This window comes from Acanthopagrus latus, chromosome 6, assembly GCF_904848185.1.
Source record: "Acanthopagrus latus isolate v.2019 chromosome 6, fAcaLat1.1, whole genome shotgun sequence".
Lineage (NCBI taxonomy): Eukaryota > Metazoa > Chordata > Actinopteri > Spariformes > Sparidae > Acanthopagrus > Acanthopagrus latus.
In genome coordinates this window covers 11,524,798-11,549,421 of record NC_051044.1, presented here as the reverse complement: position 1 = coordinate 11,549,421, position 24,624 = coordinate 11,524,798, and the positions used below count along the sequence as shown (strand labels likewise).

General features: G+C 40.1%; 1 protein-coding gene across 10 annotated transcripts in view; it reads left to right on the top strand.

The window, feature by feature from the left end:
- The first annotated feature begins 7,012 nt into the window (after positions 1-7,012).
- The window catches only part of LOC119021868 (neurexophilin-4), a 114,658-nt gene continuing 97,046 nt past the window's right edge, over positions 7,013-24,624 (top strand). For 4 of the 10 annotated variants that reach the window (XM_037102423.1, XM_037102424.1, XM_037102425.1 and 1 more), the window contains exons 1-2: positions 7,015-7,379; positions 8,334-8,481. In XM_037102423.1, the coding sequence (XP_036958318.1) occupies positions 8,431-8,481 (51 nt within the window). In that variant the 5' untranslated portion in view covers positions 7,015-7,379; positions 8,334-8,430. Of the gene's footprint in view, positions 7,380-8,333; positions 8,482-12,069; positions 12,735-24,133; positions 24,196-24,624 lie in introns of those variants that run through there. The other 6 variants (XR_005075783.1, XR_005075782.1, XM_037102419.1 and 3 more) reach the window with 6 other exon arrangements.

The window sequence follows — 24,624 nt, the reverse complement described above, 5'->3', positions numbered from 1 at the left end:
TTTCACTTTAACAAACAATGACATGCTTAATAAGCCATTTTATTAAGCAATTGTTTATTGTGAAATAGCATCTGATGCTTATAATACTTTATAAATGGTAAATAAATGCTGTGTAGTTCATCTGTGTACACTACTTCTGAAAAATAAGGGGTCACACAAAGAATTTCATTCTTTCCCATAAAAAAACTTACACTTCAATTCATCAGACGTTTGAAGGGAGCTGCAGCCTGCACACTACTGGTCAGTTTCTTGACAGTCTACATTTGTCAGAACAAGAACAGATCGACCGGGTCAAGTGCTTATTTTATTTATTCATTTATTTTTTTGAGGCTCCATTTTGAGACTATAGTCGGACCCACAAATGCTGATGATCCAGATACTGAACTGGCCTACGAAGGCCATTTTCATAGCTTCTTTAAGCAACACAGTATTTTTTTAAGCTGTGCATACACAAATTTGGAGTGGTAATATATACACTTTACTGGGATAGCCATTGTAATGCTGCAACTGTTTATAAATCTCAATAAAATGCTTAATAAAAGGTTAACAAACCATTTCATTGTTTGTAGTTGTAACTTACAATGTGCCATGTATGAATGATGGTTATTATAAAGTGTCTAAACATGGAAACAAGTCACAAATGTGTGATACTCTGTTTCCATACATTTCACGTGTGCCGCTTTCCGTCACAACATCAGTGTGAACATTTCTCAAGTGTGTTTTGTTTTCCTTTGTTTTTGTTACGTGTGTATGTGATAAAGAAGCGTCAGAGAAATTAAATCTGTAAAAAAAAAATTTAAAAAAAATTTAAAAAAAGGTTGTTTTCACTTAGTCGTTGGTGTCGTTCAAAGCGAAGGGGAAGAATGCTTTTACTCTCCTCACATGTCGGAGGGGAACAAATGAGTGATTCAGATGACACGGAGGCATTTTCCAGGACTTCAAAAGGACGCGGAGCTATTTTCCGAAACTATTCTGAGTGCAGTGTAATTAGCCATGTAGGAAAGTGTGCGGGGATGCTTTGCTATGTAAAGAGGCAGCTCAGAGATCAGGAATGCAGGGAATGGCATCAGTATGTCTGAAGAGACTTTCTATTAGTGACAACAGGGCTGAATAACATAACACCGAGACAGACACACAGATGGCATCCTCTGGTTTCCTCTTTTTTTATTTGTACCTGTCCATCTTCTGATTGTTGCTAATGAACTCATCCTTCCTTTAATTCTTTGACTTTTCCCTATTTGTTTATCTAGACCGGATTGACTTTCTCATTCATTACCTCTTTGCTGTCTCTCTCTGGCTTCGACAGCCACATCCGGATGCAGATGATGAGCCGCCTGGTCACGCCTCCTTCCTCCTCTGTTGTCTGTCAAGAGGAGAGGAGCAGCGTGGCCCCGAGCAGGTAGCGCCGCCAGGCTTCAGCAGTCCTCTGATTGGACAAACAGAGGCCCCCTTCAGACACGGGTCACTTCCCCCCTGGGAAACAGCCACTGCTTCATGCCGCTCTGGACCGAGGGGACCGCGTGGAAAGATATCACAGCTGCCATGTTGTCATCCCCGACCCCTTGACCCTGCCACTCCAGACAGGCAGGGTGGAGGAGGGTTGCCAAAATGTTTGTGGATTTCTGTGGGTGGATGGTTTTATGTGTGTGTGTCTGTATGCGAGAGGGAGAGGGCACGGAGGCGGCGGCGGTATGATGCTGTGGCAATGAATCTGCTCAGCTCAAGAGAATTTCTATTTTAATGCACATCATGAGCAAAACTTAGAGCAGGTAAACTTTGAGTTTTAAGTACTTTCTCAGGTTGAAATATGACATGAGACTGTAAAAATGCAATTGGAAATTAAACAGGACTCATCACTACTGTACCAATATTCCTTGCTTGTTCTGGCGCTTTTGAGCTCCTCTTTTTTTTTAATCCATGTTGAGCTTGGCAGTCATTCTAAACCATGGAAACCGCTTGAAAGTTTACACATGCACGAATCCATGGCAACGGCCACTGTCAAGCTCAGTTTTCACAGTCAAAGCTCCAGTTGATTATGTAATTATTAACAAGAAAAGCAAAGAAGATGTCAGGTTTCAGCCATTGGCGCAACGGATTAAGCAAAGACATACGGAGGGTTTTAAGGGCGAAAAATAAAGATATGAATAATGAAATGAAATGAATAAATAACTGTATAATTTAATGTTTAATACAAAACAGGTAACAACACAAGGAATCACAAACAGAGTGGGAAAGGAGTGGTCGTCACACATATTATTATTATTACACATATTGTTATTCGAGCATTTATTTACATATATTTACACTTTGTATCTTATAATCATTTATGTATCAATGCATTTATATATTTACTGATAAATGTATCTGAGATTAGAGATCAGAGATTGGGTGTTTCCAACATTTTCATCAATTTCTCAGGGAATAATGCACAGATCTTGTAAAGATATCAATAATCAGGTGTATTGCGGTGGCTATGAGAGAATCAAATGTGATGCATATCCAAATAAAAATCTAGATCTAGCAGATTTGAATATGTTTTATTTGATATTGGATCAGACTTCTTTAAATCAAAGGGGCTGTTGGGCCTGAGTTACGACACATACAGTCTCTCAGGTATGTGATAGAAAGTAGTGAAACAACAAAAGAGTTAAAATATTACCCTAACCCTAGATTTACATAAGAAGCTGAATCACGTGTGTTAATCCTTACACCTATTGAAGCAAATACACTACATACTGTATTGCAATGTGTTGCGTTGTCACACGGTGAACATGTAATGGTGGTTTTACCCAACAGAGGTCCCTGTTGTACTGGACATCGAGCAGAGCACACTGAAATGATATACTGAACCAAGTTCACACGCCACAAGAACACAAGTGTGTGTTTATTGTGTGTAAGAGTCGCGAAACTGATGTGCAGTCTGTTCAGGCCAAAGGATCACAGGCTGGCGAGAGGAAGTAAATTTGTTATTTCTTAATTTGAATGATTATGTGGCTTTGAAGGGTGATTCATTTGGATCTCATGTTCTTGCAGCTTTCGAGTATATTCTCCATCCATGCAGTCAAACGCAGATATTTCACAGGCTGCCATCAGTCTGTGAAGTTTGCATTAGATTCAGTGATCAGGTTATAGCTCAAACTTCAAGCAACCCTCCTCTCATTCTTACGTGAATTTGAGGTGTTAAGTGGGCGGCTGTGGCTCAGTGGTAGGGCCAGTGTCTTGTTATCAGAAGGTTGCTGGTTCTGCTCCCCTGGTCTGCGTGTCAAAGTGTCCTTGGGCAAGATACTGGACCCCCAAACTGCTCCTGATGTGCTGGTCGACACCTTGCATGGCAGCCACCGCCATCGGTGTAGGAATGTGTGTATGAATTACTGTAAGTTGCTTTGGACAGAAGTGTCCGCTAGATGCCCTAAAATGTAAATGTCACACCCATAGGTGCAGTTTGAGGCTGCACGCAGCTTGATGCTTTTGTTACATTTTGTACATATTTTTGCAAGTACAAGTATGACACAGCGCTGGAAAGTTACACAGCTTAGCGAGGTGTCAAACTGCATTAATGGATGTGCAAAAAAATAAAAAAAAAGAAGTGACGCATCCCTTTTTTATGAGTGCAGACTCTGCATCATCTCATTGACCCACCGCATTCAGAATCACATTTAGCATGCAGTCGAAGACAAAAATCCATCTTCCCTCCGCCGGCCGCCGAGAAATGGAGCAATGTGTGAGGAAAAATAATAACATCAAACTATATTAGAAATCCTCTTTGCTTAGCAGAGAAGGTATTGATTTTGGGAGAAATGTTTCTGAAAGTCTCTTCCACGGGCCGGTGCCGAGGCTGCTTCGTCTCGCAGTCGTCAAAGCAACAAAACAACATTTTAGACCTTTTACAAAGCTTAGAGAGCGGATTTATTTATAGAAAGTTTTTTTTCTACTCACTCGCTCTCTGTCTGTCTGTGTTTTTTGTGACGTGTGTGCGTGTGCAGTAGTGTGAATGTGTATCTAATCCCATATTTCCCTGACAGAACCTCTGAAGTGTTAAATTAAAGCCCTGACATGATTCTTTTAATAACACCCCTTTTATTGCCTTCCATTTCTCATCGAGGCGCCAAAATTCAATTATCTGATCAGATTCGTATGGGTATTAATCTCCATACATTCGAGATGACTTTGCAATCTTGTGTGCTGCAAAATGGTGTCTTTTTCTTCGACAACAGGGAAGACGTCCTGTCTGTTACTATAGCAGAGCACATAGATGTGTGTGTGTGTGTGTGTGTGTGTGTGTGTGTGTGTGTGTGTGTGTGTGTGTGTGTGTGTGTGTGTGTGTGTGTGTGTGTGTGTTTAGCTCATCAGTCCATACACCTGTGAGTGCAGAGAGTCCAGGACAGCAACCCAATCAAAAAATGAAAAGCTCAAGCTGTGCGTTTCTTTGTGATGCAAACTTGCCTTTGCTTATGTTCAATGTTCTATTTTTCACTTGTTGTAATGTTGCATTTGTGTTCTGGTTTCCTCTTTTGGTTGACACAAACAAAACTGGAAATGTCCTAGGGATTCCTAAAAAAAAAACACACTCGGTTGAGGCATCACAAACACAGTTGGAGGCGGCCCATCCTCTGGTCAAAAGAACTGAAATCCGTTTTGGTCTCCACGAACACGGCTGGAAACATCTCGAGGTCTGGTTGAACACAACCAGTTTTGTCAACACAAACGCTGCTTTAGATGGATGGACTTCCCATATAAAATGTCCGGCTCTGGTTGCCACAGACATGGTAGAAAATGTTCTGAGGTCTCATTCAAAATGCCTGGTTTATTGCCATAAACACAGTTGGAGATGGCCCAATCTCCTGTCAAAAGAATATTGGTTTTGGTCATGCAGTGGAAGACAAAATCCATTTTCCAAACACAACTGGAAATATCCCATGATCTCCTTCAAAACACACTCACCTGTCAGCATAAACATGGCAGGAAAGGTCCCCAGGCTCTCCTTAAAAATATCCAGCGCTGACATGTTTACCGCTGCTACAACCGCTGCTCTTTACTGCGGTTGCCTTTTTGTTTGTAACTCCACCACTGTCCCCTCCACCTCCGAGTGTGAAAGTCAGTTCATAAACATGTCATGTCAATGTGATATGGCTGGTTTTGCACAAAATGTCAGTGTGGTACTTGGCCTGTGCCATGTCAAACTTGGACGTCCATGTCTTGGTGACTGGGCTGCGGACAGAGGGGACCAGAAGTGCTGGTGTATTTACGGTAAGTGATTTCATGCTTGTGCAAGAATCAAGTAAAGACGGTGATGACACACACACGTATAAAGAGAAAGTTTACCGAGTGAGTCCCAAGGCCCAGAGAGAGAGGGGGGGAGAGGGAGAGGGAGAGGGGGGAGAATTGGGGGGTAAGGGATGGAGAAAAAGGCTGGAGAGAAGACTGCAGGGTTGGAACCAATTAGGCCAGGAGAGGCTCCCTCCACCTGCACTGCGAGGCCCCCGGGGGAGAGCCCCAGTGACAAGATGAGGGATCATCATCATTACCATTATTTATTTGCTAAGCAGAGGCCGACTCTGGGGCCAATCCTAATAGGATTCACGAATTACAATGAGCATCTTGTTTTGGGGCGCGGATGATGCTTGAGGAGGACGAGCAGGAGGGGGGGAGGGTTAATGCACGGATAAAAGCGAGCATAAATTTGGAAACATCAGCAGATACGACTGGCTTATGCTGAAATAAATGCCTTTTAATCAATTATGCAGACCTATTATGGGCCCCCAAACTATCATCAATAATATATGTGATGTCACTGGTAGTTCGGTGTGTTGTGTGAGGAAGTCAGGTCAAACTGGGGCCCTGAAATCAATTCTGCTAATCCAGTACCATTGACCGAGTTCATGACATCACTGATATCCATGCCGTATTACTCATCAACCTACAATTAATGTCAAGTTGTGTTCAGTGCAAAAGGATTTTCAGATTGTAACTTACATCTATTGCCAGACACGTTTTGAAATCGAGTACCCTTCTCGAGTAGTCTTCTCAGATCTTTCAGGCAATACAAACAATCTTGACTCTAGTAGCTTTTTTCACGTTCTTCCTTTTTTTTTTTTGGGATTCTACTTAAAACTGACAAAACACTGTACTCATTCCAGAGGACGAAATCCAATTTAATTCCCCTTTAAAACTCTTCAGCTCTAGTGCAATATGTGTGAGCATTCATTCAAAGAAAATCTGTCCATCAATTTGCAGAGAACATCTGCGCTTCAGGGAGTGTTTGGTAATCGCTAGACATATTGAAATGGCTATAGTTTGAATGACACTCAAGATTCAGCCCTGTATTCACAAAGTGTTTTAACAGCAACTTCACAGGCTGAATGTTTCCAGAAGTGCCAGTCAGTTGTGATGTAATAGAATGGTGTAACAATGATGTATTTTTGTAAGCTAACCCGGCAGTTAGCATTGTCCTGGTTCTCTTGACAAAAAACCTATGAGATTTTGAATTGGATTTTGGATTATTGCTCAAAAGTTTAAGAAATGTACATGTTTTGTTTAGCAAGATAATCGTCACAGATGGCTCAACTATAAATTGGAAAGTTAGTTCAGTTTAGCTAAGTTTGTAACCAAAGACAGACTGGGAATAGATGAGTGCGTGAGTCTATGTTCGCTGCGATGACGTTTAACGTCAATGACAACCTGTGTAGTGTAATTTACCACTCGCTTGCAACCAGTGTAAGACATGTTAGGGCTTAATCATTAAATGTGGAACATTCAATGATGTGTTTTATATTAAAATGTGTAAATATCTCATGCCTTTGTTAACCACACAACTTATTTCCAGCATTTAACAGAAAACCAAATAAGAATATCATAGAATTTTAGATGAATGTGCAAAAATGCATATTGTCCAAACAAACACACCTGCAATATAAAGTGAAATAGTGGAATTAATTCAAACATAATTAATGTAATGAATGCACTACTATTTGCAAACATATCACACCTGTGAAAAACAGTACAACTTTAAATTGCGCGCCTTCAAGTAGATGACGTCAGCACAACAGGAAGTAGATATCTCCTAAGAAGTAAAAGCAGAAGATAGCTAACAACACAATTAGCATTATTTTTTCCTCCACTTCAGCCAATTTGTACAACAGTTGTGGGGTGGTCAGATAATGCAGCACCAGTGAGAGGAAATTGACTCTGATTCTTCACTAATAAGCTAACAACAGCTAACGCTAATGGCTGCTGCCAAGGTAACAACAGCTAACGCTAACAGCCGCTGCCAAGGTAACAACAGCTAACGCTAACGGCTAACGTAAGGAAAGCTAGCAGTCCCACGAGCTTCTGTCATCACGCAGATGATGTCGGGACTGACAGGCGAGTGACAGTGCAAGGTAAATATTTCATTTCTGACTTCATGTAACATGAATCAGAACGTGTTTATTTTTTAATTTTTTGTCCCTGTAGCTAAAGCATTCATTGACTTTCAGTGCTTTTACTTGTTTATCCCAGTGAAGGAATAAGTTGTTTGCTAAAGTTAGCTATTTTAGTCATAGAGGAAGGTACAACACAACAGCTAAATTGTACCTGTTTGTTAGTAAAAACTCTGAATCTAAATCTATCTCTAGAAATACAGTAATTTCATTCACAGTTAGTTAGTTTATAGGGACTATATGAGGTAAAAAATGATAAACATAAGTACATTTACTTTACATGTGCACGTGAAGGAAATATTAGTAAATCAATTGATTGAAATAATTATCTTTCTCTTGTGTCATAAAGAGCACAGTAGCCCGTATCTAGTAGTGCAAAACAGGACAAAAGGGAAGGAAATACCGAACCAGCTACTAATACATATACAAACAATATATAGAGAGATATATTTACATATAATAAACATTGTGTATACTCACCCACATACCAGGGTTGCAATGGTAAGACATTTTTACTGTACAGTAACCATCTTAGAACTTAACACCAGCTATAACAATAGATTAATTTTTCATTTTGTCCAACTAATAGTTTGTCAATCTGTCAGTATTATTTTTACTGAGGGATAAATATGTGCAGCTTTTCAATGTAACAACTGTTCTGTTAACTACTTTTAGATATAGTTGTTTGGCATTTTGAGCTTCAGTAGTACATATTCCCTTATAAGCTCATAGCAAGGTTTCAATAAACATGTCATCTGAAATGTAAGCAGTGACTCTACACAAGTTAATTGTTCTGTACATACTGGAATATAGTTAATATCATAATATTACCCTCTACACCATAAAGTGCTGTAAAATGTACTGTTTTTGCAGTACTGTATGTCAGGTAACGCCACTGGGTTTTTTTCTTTGTAGTATAATTTCCCTGAACATGGACGAGCCGATGTCTCACAGATGAAAGGTCTGGTTACAGCAGTTGAGCTTTGAGAGGAATAAGTGCACTAATGACAGAATGGATATTAACCGAAGATGGTTACACACACTGTCCTCCCCTATTTTAACGGTGAGTAAAGCTTGATTTTATTCTACAACAGGCAATATTGTGAGTCTCTTGTCTATGCTGTACAGTGCATCTGTGGCAGTTCACAGTGTTGAATCATGGGTGTAGCTTCAGACAGGAGTGTGTGTGATATACCTTTACTGCAGTGAAAATGAAAAGAAAAAAAGGAAATGTCAGAGGTCACTGTTGGATGCAACCGATCTGAATGTAAATGAGTGCAAACAAAACACAAGAGGTTATTAAAAAAAATGAATTCATGTTATACCTCCAATGAAATGAAGTTATGTGAACAATGAGTATCAGATCATATGTGTGTATGTGTGTGTCTCAGTGAATGCAATACGATTGATGTGTGTGTCCTTGGTTTTGCACACAAGGGTTGGTTAGCATTGGGGGAAGCACTTTCTTTCTGTGTGTGTGTGTGTGTGTGTGTGTGTGTGTGTGTGTGTGTGTGTGTGTGTAGATACTGTGGCTGCCTGTGATTCAGGTGTTGTGGAAGAGTGACTATAGTTAGTCCATAACTCATGATGCTCTCCATTCAGAAGACACCTTAGGGGCTGCATTACACCCAGTGAGACTCAATCACAGCCTACGCTAAATCGATAATCCTGGAGATAGTTTGTGGGAGGGAAAGAGCTAAAAGATGGAGAGAAAGTAGCTGGGAGAGAGAGAGAGAGAGAGAGAGAGAGAGAGAGAGAGAGAGAGAGAGCAAGGGTGGAGGAGGGAGAAGAAGAGGAGCCAGACACTCCAGAAGAGGAAGGGGGAGAGGAACGGGCGAGGGGAAGAACAGGGGCCGGGATGGGGAGATGAAAGATGAGGGCTGGCTTTCCCACAAACTCCCAAAGGCCCTTTAGCTGACTGTGGTTTTATGTGAGGATGAGAGGACATTGTTGAGGTGAAAGGAGAGAAACCAAGAGAAGAGGTAGAGAGGAAGAGATAAATGACTGAGAAATAACGGGGGGAAGACATGGAGAGTGAGTACAGATGCCATGAAACAAGCAACAACAAATGCCTCCTTTTGAGATTTTGCTTTATACATTGTTGGCCCAGCTTACCAAGAAATGCAGAGTCATTTTCTGGCTGGTCCTGTGGTTTTAGTTTTTGTCTGATTTAGAAGAGAGTTTTACAGCATTTTAAGTTCACTTTTTTCTACAGTTCCTCCTGTTATCTCTGACGGATAACAAGACCCATAAAAACATAAAAGTCAGCAATAAGTCAGTTACCTGTGAGGCTCTCAGTTCCAAGCCCAGTCTTCCTGTTGAAAATGATTCATTTTTTGTCAGAATTAAGAACTTTTGCATGTTACCCTGGATTTTCACGAAAAACAAATAACGCAGAGACATCCTTTAAATCCACGAGACCTGGCGAAATCCTATAACTGTACTCCAAGTACTTTTTTAGGCATGATTTTTTTAGGTTGTCCTTCAGAATAAAATTTCATCATTTTTGTGATTCTGTTTTTATTCTAAGCTTGAACAATTGCTTGTTTTTTCACAGGAGTGGGTTAAAATTTGTCTTGAACATCCATGAAATCCTAATGATAATTCTCAACATGTATAGCCGTAATTATTCGTTGCGTATGTTGTATATAGACTTTATTTGTATAAAGTCAACTCTCAACAGAAGTTGTCTCATGATACTTTCCAGTTTTAGCAGGTATAGACCATATTCTTTAATTAATTTAGGATAAGAAATACAGTATTATGAGTGTTTCTGTACATGCTGAGTTCAATAGACCTATATATGAGACCTGTATATGTAAGATATTAATAGTACTGAACCAAAAAATAAAAGATAAGATATACAGCTGGGTGGTCATTATATGATGTTATTTCATCCCAATCAGTCTTGGAGTGAGACAGTGAACCTTGAAACTGTTCGGGAGTGTGTTTGCGTGGGAATAAATATAAGTCGGTTGTACACCCAGACTATGCTTAAACTTTTCTCCCTTAATGTTGATGGGATTCAGGTCTACACAAAGGTCAGTCTTTGTTTTGTTATTGTAATAAAAGTAGTGTGAGCAGTCTACTACTTTAGGTATATTTTTGGTAAAACTACAGTTATGCAGGAGAGAGTTTGACAGGAAAGAGGGAATAAAGCTGAGGTGAGATTCGATCATTGGCTGGTGGGAGCTGGCAGGGCACTTTCTGTAACCATAAGACAATCTGTGGGGCACAACAGGGAAACTTCAACAGGTTGGCTCAGAGTTGGACAGCAGAAAACCTCCATCTGTCTCCCTCTTTTTTCTTTTTTTGTTTGCCCCTCCCTCCATCACCCCTGTGCTCTGTCTCCTTACCCTCGCTCCCTCATTTACTTTCACTTGCACCCTTCCACTCTCATCCTTGCACCTCCCGGTCTCTTCAGCTTCCCATCCTCCCCTCTTCTTTCATCTCTCTCTCTGTCTCTCTCTGTCTCTCTCTCTCTCTCTCTCTCTCTCTCTCTCTCTCTGGTCTTGTGGCGTACAGTCCCCCTCTCTTTCTCTTTTTCTCCATCTCTCTCTCTAAGACTCGCTGTTGTTTTTGAGTGATGTGCGGCTGATGGCGAATGCTGGGCGATGACAGATGGATGTGACAAGCAGATGGTTTTGCTTGTCGTCTTTAATCACACAAATTCAGTCGGCCATGAAGCTGGAGCTCTGTCTTGTCAAAGCAACACAAAGTGGAGACAAATTTATCCAGCACGCCATAGATTTTGATACTGAAAATGTGCAGGCACTTGTGAAGAAAAGGGCCTAAACCTAAACAGGGCATTTAGGTTCAGCCCCTCGCGTTTGATGTCAGCTCTGATTTTGTTTTGATGAGTGCTGGCTGCTGTATGGTTGCATAGCAAGACGTTGAACTTTTAATTTGACAGCTATGACGATGGAAAGTTGGGCGAGGCAGGATAAACAATTGCCCTTGTCATTGGGATTCTAAGACTGCTTGACATTATATGCCGATTGCATTTTTAAATACAACTATGATATTTATAAGTTTGCTGGGGACACACACAAACTGGTGCAACTACACATGTGATGACATTTTGTTTACTCGCATTTGCTCCTCCATTCCCACCCATAACATGACAGGGTTGACTGATATGAATTATGTACACACACTTTTCTGGAAATTCAACTGAGAAACTTTTATAAATGGACATAAGCAGATCGGGATGTCTGTTTCTTGTTAAATTTGATGGTTACATGCCTGAGAAGTTTAAGACACTATCAAATACTGCTGTCAGTCTTCTTCTGTAATCCCATTTGAATTTTATTCTGTATTTTCTTGATGTTCAAATCAAATTTAAAGTTTTAATGTTAAAATGTAGCAATTATTAATATTCAATCAATATTTACCTGTGTACACTGTATACTCTAACTAAGGCATTGCCGGTGTCACTATCAGTATGTGGCTGTTATACTATTTCCACTGTCCACAAGAGGGCATTCACACAGTACCAGAAGACATTGAACTGTTAGCTTTCTAGCTAAGTAATAATTAAGCTTGGCACTGATGAGGAGGAGGGAGAGATGGCTTTCTGATATTGTAGCATTTGAGATGAATGTTAGTACACTAAGTGTCAGGTTGTAATTCACTTACCTTTGTTTATCAGATGTATTTCGGAAGCATCTTGGTTTCATCAAGGCGGAGACAGAAAAGCCTCTTCGTTGGAGTGGATCAGCCTGATGCTGAATGTTGTTGGTGAATTGTTGTCTTTTCAGCATCGTATGATTTGTAAAGTTGCTGTTACCTGTGAAGTCAACACTCTGTCAACCTAGCGTTAATTAAGCTACCTAACTAACATTGAGGACACGTAAAATGCCTGGCTAGTAGATTTTACAACTCACTTCTCTAGATCTGCTAGCCAGATGTATGAGCGAGCTTGCTGCTTTTTCATCTCAGTTGAAAGTTTATTGGATACCCGGGAGAGCATTGGTTGAACATTTATTAGTTAAAGTGTGAGTGAACTTTTCAGTTGTCCTGGAAACAGGAGTTAATGTTCTTTTATATGCAAGAATGTGTGTTACTTTGCGTCTGTGACACACTGCTGTTGTTCTGGCTTTTCTATACTGATACCTTTACTTTGCACTCAATGAGATATAAATGCACAGGGTTAATTTAAGTGATAACCACTGAGTTGCCAGTTTATTTAGCCATAGTTCTGTCAAATCCAATCTGTCATAATGTTAGTATATCGTCTTAATCTGTTGGGTACATTCCTCGCTGAATGTCACCTGCCTCTGTGTCTGATAGGATAGGATTTATTGCAGAACTTGTTTATCTACATCCATAGACCCAAGAGAAGATAAAGACAAACTCTGACAAAAATATGCAACTGAAATTATACTTTTTGGAAATTGCACCTTCACCCATTAAGACACTTAGGGACACCACACACACACACACACACACACACACACACACACACACACACACACACACACACATGCAGATGGTTGCCTGAGAGATTGAAAACCGAGGCTTTGCCCAGTTTCAAATGAGAGACGTAATTAACACCTAAATGATCAACTCAGCAGAATAAGCTGGCAAAAGTCTGATAAGGTGTAATGTTGCACACACAATTGGGACACAACACACACACTCAGAAACATATCGCACTCTAGTGCAGTCTGTCTTTACTCAGACAAGACGATACTGCCAGTGATTTCTCCGCTGGTGTAGAGATAAGACGACATCAGTCTATCATTTCCCTCCATCCTGCCATCAGCCCAGCTCTTCGCTTCAGTGTCACGACTACCATGGCTTTCAATCTCAAGGTTAGCCTGGCAAGGTCAAATTGACTTTAGATTAATTAACTGTCAATTAAGGGAGTAATTGTTTCATAATGTGGTCTGCCCCCGAGACAAGGTGTGTGTGAGCGGGGCCAGCACTGTCAGAGCTGGTTTAAGCCGATAAGGTGGTGAGTGAAGCCTCTCAGCGAGAGAGAGGGAAAGGATACAGGTGTGTGTGTGTGTGTGTGTGTGTGTGTGTGTGTGTGTGTGGAAAGAGAGTGGTGAGAGGTGCGTGTGAAGAGAAAGACAGCGATAGAGACCTATAATGAGTAAAATGAGTGATACATCCTCCATTATCCCATAACAGCGTTGCTGCTGGATGCCTCACTCTCCTCTTCTGCCATCAGGGTGCATCAGGTGGCCCCGAGGTGGCTGCACATACAAGCACACAAACATTAACATTCTCGCTCACCAACACACACACACACACACACACACACACACACACACACACACACACACACACACACACACACACACTTGTGGTATCACAGGTATACAAAATCTTACACAATAGGGTTGTATTCTTCACTCAAATCAACATTCATCAGTGCATACAGGAGGTGGACGAATTGATGCATCCACCACCACTGTCAACTAAAGGGAGGGAGAGAAGAGCTCAGACAGGGAGAAGAGTGATGAAAATAGAATGAAAATGAGAAATAGTGGAGGAAAAACAAAACAGAAAAGAAAGAAGACATGAATAAAATAGAGAGGGGGAGATGCCGTGTGGCGAACGTTGATGAAATGGTGATTGCCTCTTGCTTGCTAATGGTTGGCCTGGAGGGGTGTCAGCGAATGACATGTGCAGCTAAGCTCTTCCCTCTGCAATCGTTTCATCTCTTCCTAATGTTACCAGTGAGGTTCACCTTCGCAGACAACTGCTGATGTTCCACTGAGGGAAGAGAAGATGAATCAATAAGAATTCAATAACGCGTTAATTATCTGAAAAAGCTTACGTGGCAAACAACAAATATTTTTATTCGCCTGAGGGTGATGTCATCACCGGCCAAGGCTAACCTCAGTGGTTAACAGAACATCATCAGTAGATGGGTTTTCAGTATCCATTGTCAGTATCCCCTTTTTATTTTGAATTGTCTTTAAAACCAAAACTGCTTTTTCCTGGGATCAACGTTTTACTGAGCATTATTAAACATAACAGGAAAGAGCATAGCAACAGCGTATCATCAGCAAATATATAACAAGCAATAATAGGTAAGTTTAGTAGCACCATGTATTCTAGCAATTGAAATCTTCCTGTATGTGAAGAAAGAATCTTAGTCCGATGGTTCACACACGTAGAGTCTAAATTCATTGTGATCATTATTTGGAATTCATCATCTGAAAAAACAAGAAAATCTTGCTGTTTATTTGAATTTAAAATTATTTAAATTCTCATCTTGAACAAAAACAGATTGTAGCCCTCCAGGTGTGATCACTCGCTCACCTTTAATCCCCTACAAATAAGACTATGCTATAGCTGTTACAATCTACTTTTGTGGTGCTGGGCACCCAATTTGAAACACTGTTTATATCAGAAGAAGAGCAAAACATTATATGCTAGATATTGATATGTCAGACGATATACACACATTTTTTGCAGTGATCATTCTAAAACACTTGTGAAAAAGATACGTAATGGAGGCAGGATATTTGACAGTTTATCAACAAACTTTATTATCAAAAAAGACAACAGTGCATTGAAATAGTAAACATCCCTCTGGCCTTATTTACTATAAATGACCCCAAGCATCTTTTTCAGGCATGATTATCTCTAAAATTCAACATATCAGTATCTGGCTTCGATTTTCTCCTTAACATTTTTAACAAATGGCATTTCCTGTTACCAGCCTACTTTACAATAAGTAAACTGGTGTTGATAAATGAAAATTCTCTACAGATAGTGAGCATCTGTTCTTGTAAAAGTGTAATCAGCAACACCAGTGTTGTCACAAGTTTGTTAGTTGGTGGGGAAATGTAGTCACTGCTGAAACCCAAAATTGATACACAGTAGTATAGTATTAATTGGTATAACATGGATTGGAAGGTGGTCCAATGTTCCACACTATATCAGGTAGCAATTTATCATTTCTATACATTTTTACAATAATGAAAAATGCTCTTGTAACGGTGACATGGTCCCATTGTAATATTTTATAATCACAATGTTAAAAATAAACATTATTTATATAGTGCTTTTCTCCTTCGCAGAAAGATTGTAAATTGTAATTGATATAAGGCTCAACCCTAGATTATTCTCTTTAATTATGCTATTTAGTTCTTGGTCTTACCAAACGTAAAATGGTGAGTTATCCAACTGCTTGTGGTAGTTTTATATTTAGCATGCAGACTTGTGTGGTATCAATCTTCTCATCTTTCTCTGGGTTTGGAAAGCATGTTTTCCCCAACTATAGTCAAACTATTCCTTTAATCTGCGAAGACTCTGTGTCTAGACAGTTTTACACAAACACTTTACTGTACATGGCACAGGACAGTAATCCTTGAACACTAATCTATTCCAATTATAGGATATCTGTTTATGTAATTGATTTCAGCGACTCTCTAGGTAATCAAGGCTATCACCCACACCTCTGAACACTGTCTATACATTGTTTTCTATCAGGGTTTTTAATTGTTTCCCCTTGTTGTTGTATTTTGCATTTTCCCAGAACTATCACAGTCACAGGAGTGATTACAGTTTGCCCCGACTATCGATTCCAGAAGCTCCTCTGTTTTCTGTTTGTCTGTTTGGAAAGCTAACATACGTCCTATTGTATTCACGTGTGACACCTTAAACAGCTGAGGCGTGGTCTTGATGGAGCTGCCGGGAACTGATGGAAGCAAGCCGTGTGTGTTAGGATGGATGGATGGATAGATAGATGATAGACAAATGGATGAATGATGGGGGGAATAAATGGATGGGTAGATGAATTGCTGGATGGGTGCACAGATGGATGTGTTGATGGAGTGATTATCTAGAAGATGGAGGAGAGGCAGAAGAATAGAGGAATGGACAGGGTGGATTGTCATCAGATGAGCTGATGAATAAATGGGAAGGCAGATAGGTAGATGGCCAGGGAGAGATTAATAGGTGCTTTCCTCAGTGGGCCACCTGCATCCTCAGCATTTGGAAGAGGGTGGAGAGTAGATACTCATCTGTAATAGGGGTAATGGAGCTCAAAATAAACCCACAAACAACTCTATTTCCGTCTTTTTCCCCCCCTTCACCCTGTCAGCACACCCTCCCTCTCACACTCTCAGTATACGAACATTTCCCATGTACCCAGCATTCATTTTGACATTGTTTTTGTTTTTTTTTGTTGAGGGATTACACATGATCCAAAAGTGGAATGAACTCAAACATTGGAAAAGAAAGAAAAAAGAAAAACATCCCCTGCAGCGAAATGCTCCTTAAGTTCATCGTACTCTTGTAATTTAGTTTTCTATAAAGTATTTAATTATTGCTGGGTAAATTATTATATTATTATTTTTTTCTGTGTTTGATGGACTACTGCTAGTAGATGTCATTATGATTAAGACCTTTACTAAAATGCACTGGACAACATTTAGCTGTAGCTGAGTAAAACAATTATTCCCAACACAGATTTGTTGTTTACAAAGTAATAGTATCAAGTTCAAAGGATGTTTAAAATGGCCATGCCAGTTCGCACAGATATATACATTTTATAATGATATGAAACACAGAAAAGCAGCAAGTCCTTACATTGATGGTATGCTTGGTTCTGAACTCCCAGCGTACTTATGTCCATCAGAGACATTAACAGAAAAGGCTGTTTGTGTTCATGTTGCTCAGCAGGTTTATCAGTTTTCTGCTGTTCAGTGAGATTGCTTTATGCTCCTTCAACAGTGATGGTTACAAATGAAACACGGCTGTCATTTTGCTGACTGAATCCTACTCCTCTCCTCTCCTCTCCTGTCCTCTCCTCTCCTCTCTCATTTCACTGTCCTCTCTCAGCAGATGGGCCAGACACACACTGGTGGCTCAGCTTGTAAAGTGGTAAACTGGTAGTGAGGCAGTGCAGTTTGACTGGTGTGTGTTTTCTCTCTCTCTCTCTCTCTCTTTCTCTCTGTCATATGACTGTTACAGTGTGTGTGTGTGTGTGTGTGTGTGTGTGTGTGTGTGTGTGTGTGTATGTGTGTGTGTGTGTGTGTGTGTGTGTGTGTGTGTGTGTGTGTGTGTGTGTTGACAGGTGGTGGTGGAAGTGGTAATGCCACCAGCCACACACTCAGAATACATTTCCATGTCTCTCACACCCCATCTCATTAAAGAGTCATCCTTGTGGCTTCAGCATTCAAACCCACTTATGCTAATGTATTTTGGGGTGGTATCAGGCTGCTTGTTCTTTAACCATTTTATAGTTCTATTGACCATCACTTCACAACAAATAATTGTACAGATAACTGTTATCTACTGGCGGGGAAATGCACGACTTACAGATGGGCAGAAAAAAGTGAAGCGTCGGCAGAATGGCAAAGGGGAATATAAAAAAGTAAAAAAATCAATAGAACGTAAGCAGTTTTCCCCCTCTTGAGAAAAGTTCAGGAAAACTCCCATGATGCCTTTCTGCAAAACACAAGAGTCATTTAAGTCAGTGAAAAGTTGGGAACATTACTTGCCCAGTTGCAAAAGGCCCCAAATATGTATGTTCAGTTTCCCTCATGGAGGGTTTTTCTAGACTTAAACTACTTTTTTTATGGCTCTATTCTATTTAGGTAGTTGCACTCTGGAACCTTATCCATTGGCCTTTTTTTAAACTTAGGATATCTATAATATTTTAAGTGGTGGCAGTAGATGCCGCTCTTTGAAGAAATAGATGAATAACAGAGGGAAAGATTGATGGGCACTGACTCAATTGTTTCAAGTCTTTGTCTTCAGGTAAATCACTTGTATTGTTGAATGACAGAATGGTGCCACTGATCAACAAATACTCCCTAGAGAATAAACCGGGCGTCGACAGACAGATTCTGAGAGATTGACTGTCAAATAAAACCTGAGGGAAGAAGTTGTGTAGTTAGTTTGTAGTTCAGATTCTACAAATGAATTCTTGGACTCTATGTGCAGATATGACAGAGGGTTAGGGTGTTTCCCTCAGGTGAATATTAGCACCCAATAGTTATTATGTGTTTAATTAGATTCAATGCAACTCTATGCAGGTCTGTTGGCCTCCGTTGAAAAACCATCCAACCTAGTTTGGTCCAGATATTCTTTGTCCCCAGAGTATAATTTCTGGTGACTTTGGTGATCCTCTGCCTCAGCTGTAGTCTAAGATTAATGCTACAGTTGATAAGTTATTTTAGAAGCATTTCCATAGTATTCGGTGGGTATTTGGTAGAAACTCTCAGTTAATAAATCAAGCCCAGTCTGTCTGTATACCTGCCAGCCAGCACACTCTCTGTCTATCCACGCATTGTCTGTGACTGGTATCTTCCACAAGGATAGGCCGATGTATAAAAGCTATGAGTGAGTTAATAGCACAAAAATGTTGCAAAAGTAAGATTGTAGCCTGACAGCACTGTGTACCAACAACTGTCATGTTCGTTGTTTTCATGCTGTTGGTTGATAATGTTGGGTGTTTTCTTACATGCGAGACAGGAGATAACACTGACTACAATGCGCTGCACTCACAGTACAGACTCTTGTTTGGTGGTTTCACGTGTAGCACAAAGCACACAACCCCTGAGCCAAAGAACAAGTGCCTCTACAGTAGTGACAGACTTGTTCATTGGATAACGCAGTAAAGCGCACATCTACAACAGGGAGCAATAACTGCAGGGCCCGGTAGCTTTTTTGGACTGAAGTACATTTGTGACGGCTACTTTGAGGAAAAAAATGTTTTTACTCGGTACAAATCTCAGTAACGTGCATTACAATGCATTTTAAACCCAAAATTAAGTGTTGTGTTGATTTTATAGAAATTCGCCAACACCGGGAGATCAGCAGAGGAGAAAAAAATCTGCGTATATGTTTACTTCCTGTTAGTGCTAGAGAACTATTGATTGAGGAGAAGATGACTGCAGTAGCAGACAAGTTGGACTCCACATTTGGAGTACGCTCATACGCTCATTATTTTCAGTTCGTCACAGACAAGGATGTGAAGAACATTGTAGTTAAGTGCACTTTGTGTGTGAAACCAAAAAAATCTCTCTGCCTCGCGAAATAGCCCAAGTAATTTAACGAAACATCTAGAGCAGTGCCACACTAACATTAAGCTAGTGACCAAACGAAAGCATACTGAGAATGAGAACGGTGAAAAAATGAACGTAGTACTAACTATGACTCCTGTTCTGCAATGCTTGAACCTCAAGAAGTGAGGAGTCTGGTGGCAGAGTACACTGTTGAAGATGTGCAGCCACTTTCAACAGTGGATTCTCCATCTTTTAGAAAAATTCTGAGCAAAGACAGTAATATTATAATGTAACCAATTACTTTGAAATGACAGTAACAAGTAATGAATAATGCATTATGTGTTTGGAGTAACTTGCCCAACACTACTTAAGAACTATATAAGTTGTTCAACACCACAAATATGTCATGTCATGTCATTATACAGTTATGTCAGACCATCGAACTGTACTGTAAAAGCTGCAAAATGAGATGTTTGAATGTATTAACACCAGGTGCTCTGCAGACCAAGCAGTCCCTCTCTCTTCCCCTGGTTTCTTTCCAACAATGTGCCTGCAGTGAAGTGAAAGGAAAGGCACAGAAGGGTGTGTGTCAGTCATGGTCCAGCAGTGCAATTCAATTTTCATGACTAGAATCACTCAGATCTGTGCTAACACTGCCTCTCTGCTCAGGTAAAGGTATCATATCTGTGCTGTGTTTGTCTGGCTTTAGAAAAAAGTAGAGGAGAGGTAATCCTCTCAAATGCATTTTCTTTTCCACTTTTAGCTCTCATTATACAAATGTGGCTGTAGATTGATTGATTTTTATATAACACACAACTTGGAGCTGTTTTGTAGATGTAGATGGAGCTGCTGGGTTTCTTTCTTATACCCAGACTGTCCCCCCAGACTGCTGTTGGCTCTGTTCGTCTCTTCACTTGATATCACTGAACTATTTGTTTCATTGGGCATTGGGTCTCCAGGGACCAGAGCAGCATGGTAACCAAATGTGTTCTCTTCTCCCAGACTAATTTAATTTAAGACACCATTCAGTCGCTTCTGGCAATTCTACACCTCCTGTGCAAGGACAACAATTTCCTCTAAAGAGAGTCTATGTTGGCTGATATGCAGTAGACTGTTAACACCGTCTCTAGATCTAGATCCCACAAGGTTACTTTATAATAAGTCAAATGCCTTTTGCTGTGCTACCACAAGTGTGGCCTATTCGTTTAACAGAGTAGAAAATGACCTGTTTTATAATTGCTGGTGTTAAGTCAAAAAAGAAAGTGAGTTTGCTTTTAGTAAAAAAGAAAACAATTAATACATTTAACAATTTGTTCTTGCATACATACATACATACATACATACATACATACATACATACATACATACACACATACTGTTTTTATGTATGTAAGAACATTTCCTACAGCCACAGCAGTGTTATATGGTTTCTTTTTCACTTTGTGAGTCGGTTTGTATATGTTGGATTGTACATTTACACACACATCATCATGGTCAAATATGGTCCCAGAGACATCTTTTGTCGAGGGACCTAACTCAGAGGTGATTCTGAGGGGTATTCCCAGGTGTCTGTATGTATGTGGACGCATTTTTGTGCTGTGTTCCCATCACAAGATGGTCTCTCTTTATTATGATTTTTCAATTTTAGCTATTCATTCAGAGTTTTTTTTGTTTTGTTTCAGGAATCGCTATCGGCCCTCAAAACAACATATTGTTCAATCCCTAATAAAAAGGTCCCACTCAGCACAAACAGTGTGACAAAAACAAACAGATCCAGAACCAAAAAGGTTACTAGTGTAGTAAATATTTGTCCATACATTGCCAGATATATGCTCCATCTTTAGTGTCAACTGCTGCCACGACAGAAAGGTTCATAGAGGCTGAAACCTTCCATGCATTGTCACAGCCTGGCAATTTAGAAATTAGTATAGATTGAGATGTTATGTAATGTGTTCATGCTACAAAAACAAATATCAGCCATTATATTTTTACATTAGATTTTTCTTTTCAGGTTTAATATGTTAATGCTGTTAATTAGCTCAGGCCATTTGTTCAGTACACACACGTACATGCATGTAAGTCTTCAGTATGCGCATTAAACACACACATTCAGACACACACCTGCAGTTCTTGGGTTCATGCCCCAAAGGCAGCACAGCCAGTCAGGGTCATATGTGAGGAGAGACAGGCTGACCTTCACAGCCACAGGACTGCTAGGACACAGTGGGAGGCTCGAGGGGAGAAAAGGGGGAAGGGGGAGAAAGAGTTTAAAAGGCAGATGTCAAAGGATATAAAGATATTACATTTTAAACAGTACTTAAAAAATGTGAGGGTAATGTGGAGCACTTGCTGTCATCCACACCGGTAACACATTAAAAACGGTTAATTTCCATTAGACGGAGAAACAGGACAAGTTATATTGGCGAAGCGTTTGCAGTTTGCGGTTGGCAAAGAGATACTGGCAGCCCTTTGAGAAAAAAATTTGCTCGCAGGCTTCTTATTCATTGCCAAATTTGGTCTGACTTCCATTTTTAGTCGTTTGTTTTTTTTTCAATGGAAGTGTGTGCTACAAAAAAACCCCAATCAGAGCCTATATATTCTTGCCATATGCCCTCTTTCCAGACTATTTGCACTTCAGTTAACCCCGAGGAAAATTATCATATACTCATCACTGATTCAATGAATACATTATTGAATACACCCAGATTAAATCTAATGATATAATTGATTGACAGAAAGCTCACATTCAGACTAATTGCATTAATCCTCTATCTGCAGTCAAAGTACTGCATTACTTACAAAAATGTATATAATGCAGTTATCTGTTCTACACACTGTGATGATGACCTGTCATACTGCACCGACCTAGTTCATACTGGAACTGCTGCTGTTTTTTTTCTCCATCAGCAACAAGACAGTCCAAGGTCCTGGGTCAGATCATTAAGGTGTCCGACCCCAACAACCTGGTGCCAGATTGCTTTGCAGCTGCCCATAACTCACACAAGCCACATTACCAACACCTTAGTGCAAAGTAACAAGTGACTGTGCGGATAGAAAGCCTCTGTGGCCACGGTATGAGCATGTTCGCTCAGCTCAGCAGAAAAGTTAATATTGTATTCTTAAATTACGAGAATATAGAGGCATTGGAATATACTGCAGCAGAAATAGCTGTGTGGAGGTGTGTATGGGTCAGCTAAAAAACAAATAACCATCTCCCACATTCACAATCACATCTCCCCTTCTTCACACACCAATCATGTCTGTGTCTGCCATCTCAGTATTTATACAGTTGTGACCTTCCCCTCTGTGACCCCTCCGATCCTCTTCAGCATGTGTAGTTTACTGGCTGGCTGTCCAACATCGGATAAATCACATTTGATCTGTTTTGCTCTCTTTACCTCATGTCTCCAAATACTGTACAGCAAATAACAACCAATGGCAGATACACGATGGGCTGACGGTGTCTCGACAGAATCAATGGATCCTGCTAGCTTTATAAATCTATAAATCCAAGATGCAGAGTAAGTCGTTAGTTCTTGTGAGTGTGCGTTCACGTGTGTGCTTGTGCATACACATACTGTATGGAAAAGTACAGATGGGTGAGACATTAATCTTGGGTTTTGGGAAACACTGATCGACTTTTATGAACCATTTGTTGACCAAACAAATAATCAATTAATAGAGAAAATAACCAAGAGATTCATTGACAATGAATTTATACATTTCATCAAAAACAATGTAAATACTTCATCACATCATACGTGAATATTCTAAGAAGGGGGGTCAACTTTTGTTGCTCCTTTATTGAAATGTATTAAATTTAACTCAATAATTGATCCCTGCTTTCAACAACACTGACGTGGCTTATGTTGGCGTTCCTCTCATATAGGCTTCGTCAACACTGCAGGTTTTTTTTTTTTTTTATATTCTTGGCTTTCCCATTATTTACGTAACTCTGGCACCAGAACTGTGCTTCTAATATTTCTCTACTTTAAATAAACCTTTTCCAGGACAGTGATGCAATTTGAAATGAGCTCAAATTCCACAAGCCACCATTTATGTAGCAACATGCTGATATACTTCCAAGTAGCTGGAGGGCCTTGCGAAGGGCAAAAATATGTAGTCCTATAACAATTTAACAGCTACAGGAATGGGCCTGGTGCTCAGAATGTATTATTTACCATTTTAAAACCTGTTGCTGTAGAGAATTGCTCCACTTAAATAAAGGAAAACTTTTTGTTCATAAAAACTGTCTTCAGTACATCTTCAGCATTAAGGCTATGCAACTGAAACCATTTCAGGATGAGCCTTGAGTCAAGAGCAAGATCCAGATGATTCAATTAAAAGCACCTGTTACCTGTCTAAAAAGTTAAAGTGTGAACACATTGGGTTCAGCCGTCATGGAAAAGGGAATGTGTATCCATTTAACAGCTCAAGTGAAGTTAGAGAAGGTGCTCCAGTGCATGGGAGGCCTCGGGAGACACATGTTGACAGGAAATAATGAATCAGGAGGAACCCTCTGGAGGCTGAGGAGATGAGGGGAAAGACAGAAAAAAGATTAAGGAGAAGATGGAGTGAGAAGAGGGGAAAAAATGAGGAAAGAATGGCTGTGGGCTGTTGATGTAAAAAAGTCCATCTATACCTGCGTGGCATTTGTGTTGTGAGTGAATGTCTTTGGCACTGATGCGCATGAATGTTTGTGTGTGTATGTATGTTTGCGTGTTTCTGCTCTTCCAGGGAGCTTTGTGTACATCATCAGTGGCAGAGCAGCTATCGTATATCCACATGTTCGTTCGGGGAAAAAGGTAGAATTACACAGACATGTTCCATAGCAGCATTAGACTGTAGGGAGAGATAAACATCTGTCCACCTATTTTCAGTCATTATTGGAAATTTTGCAGACAGTAATTGTTTTGTAAACCAGTGAGAAGAAGAGGCAGCACTCTCAGATGAACACATAATATTGAGTCAGACAAGTGGCGAATAAAATTAATGCATCCGTCACTGCCACATTATAAATTCAGACAGTTTACATACAGAAGTGATCATCAGGAAGCCGCCATAGGAAAAAAAGAAAAACAAAAAAAAGATGAGACATTCCCTGGCAACAAAAACCCTTTTCCCCCTTTTTCACTGAAGAGACAATATGATTGTGTCTCTGTATGTGCAGAGTAATGGGAGATAAATTCTGTTTCAGGAAAATGAATTAGTTTGCAGAGAGTGTCTTG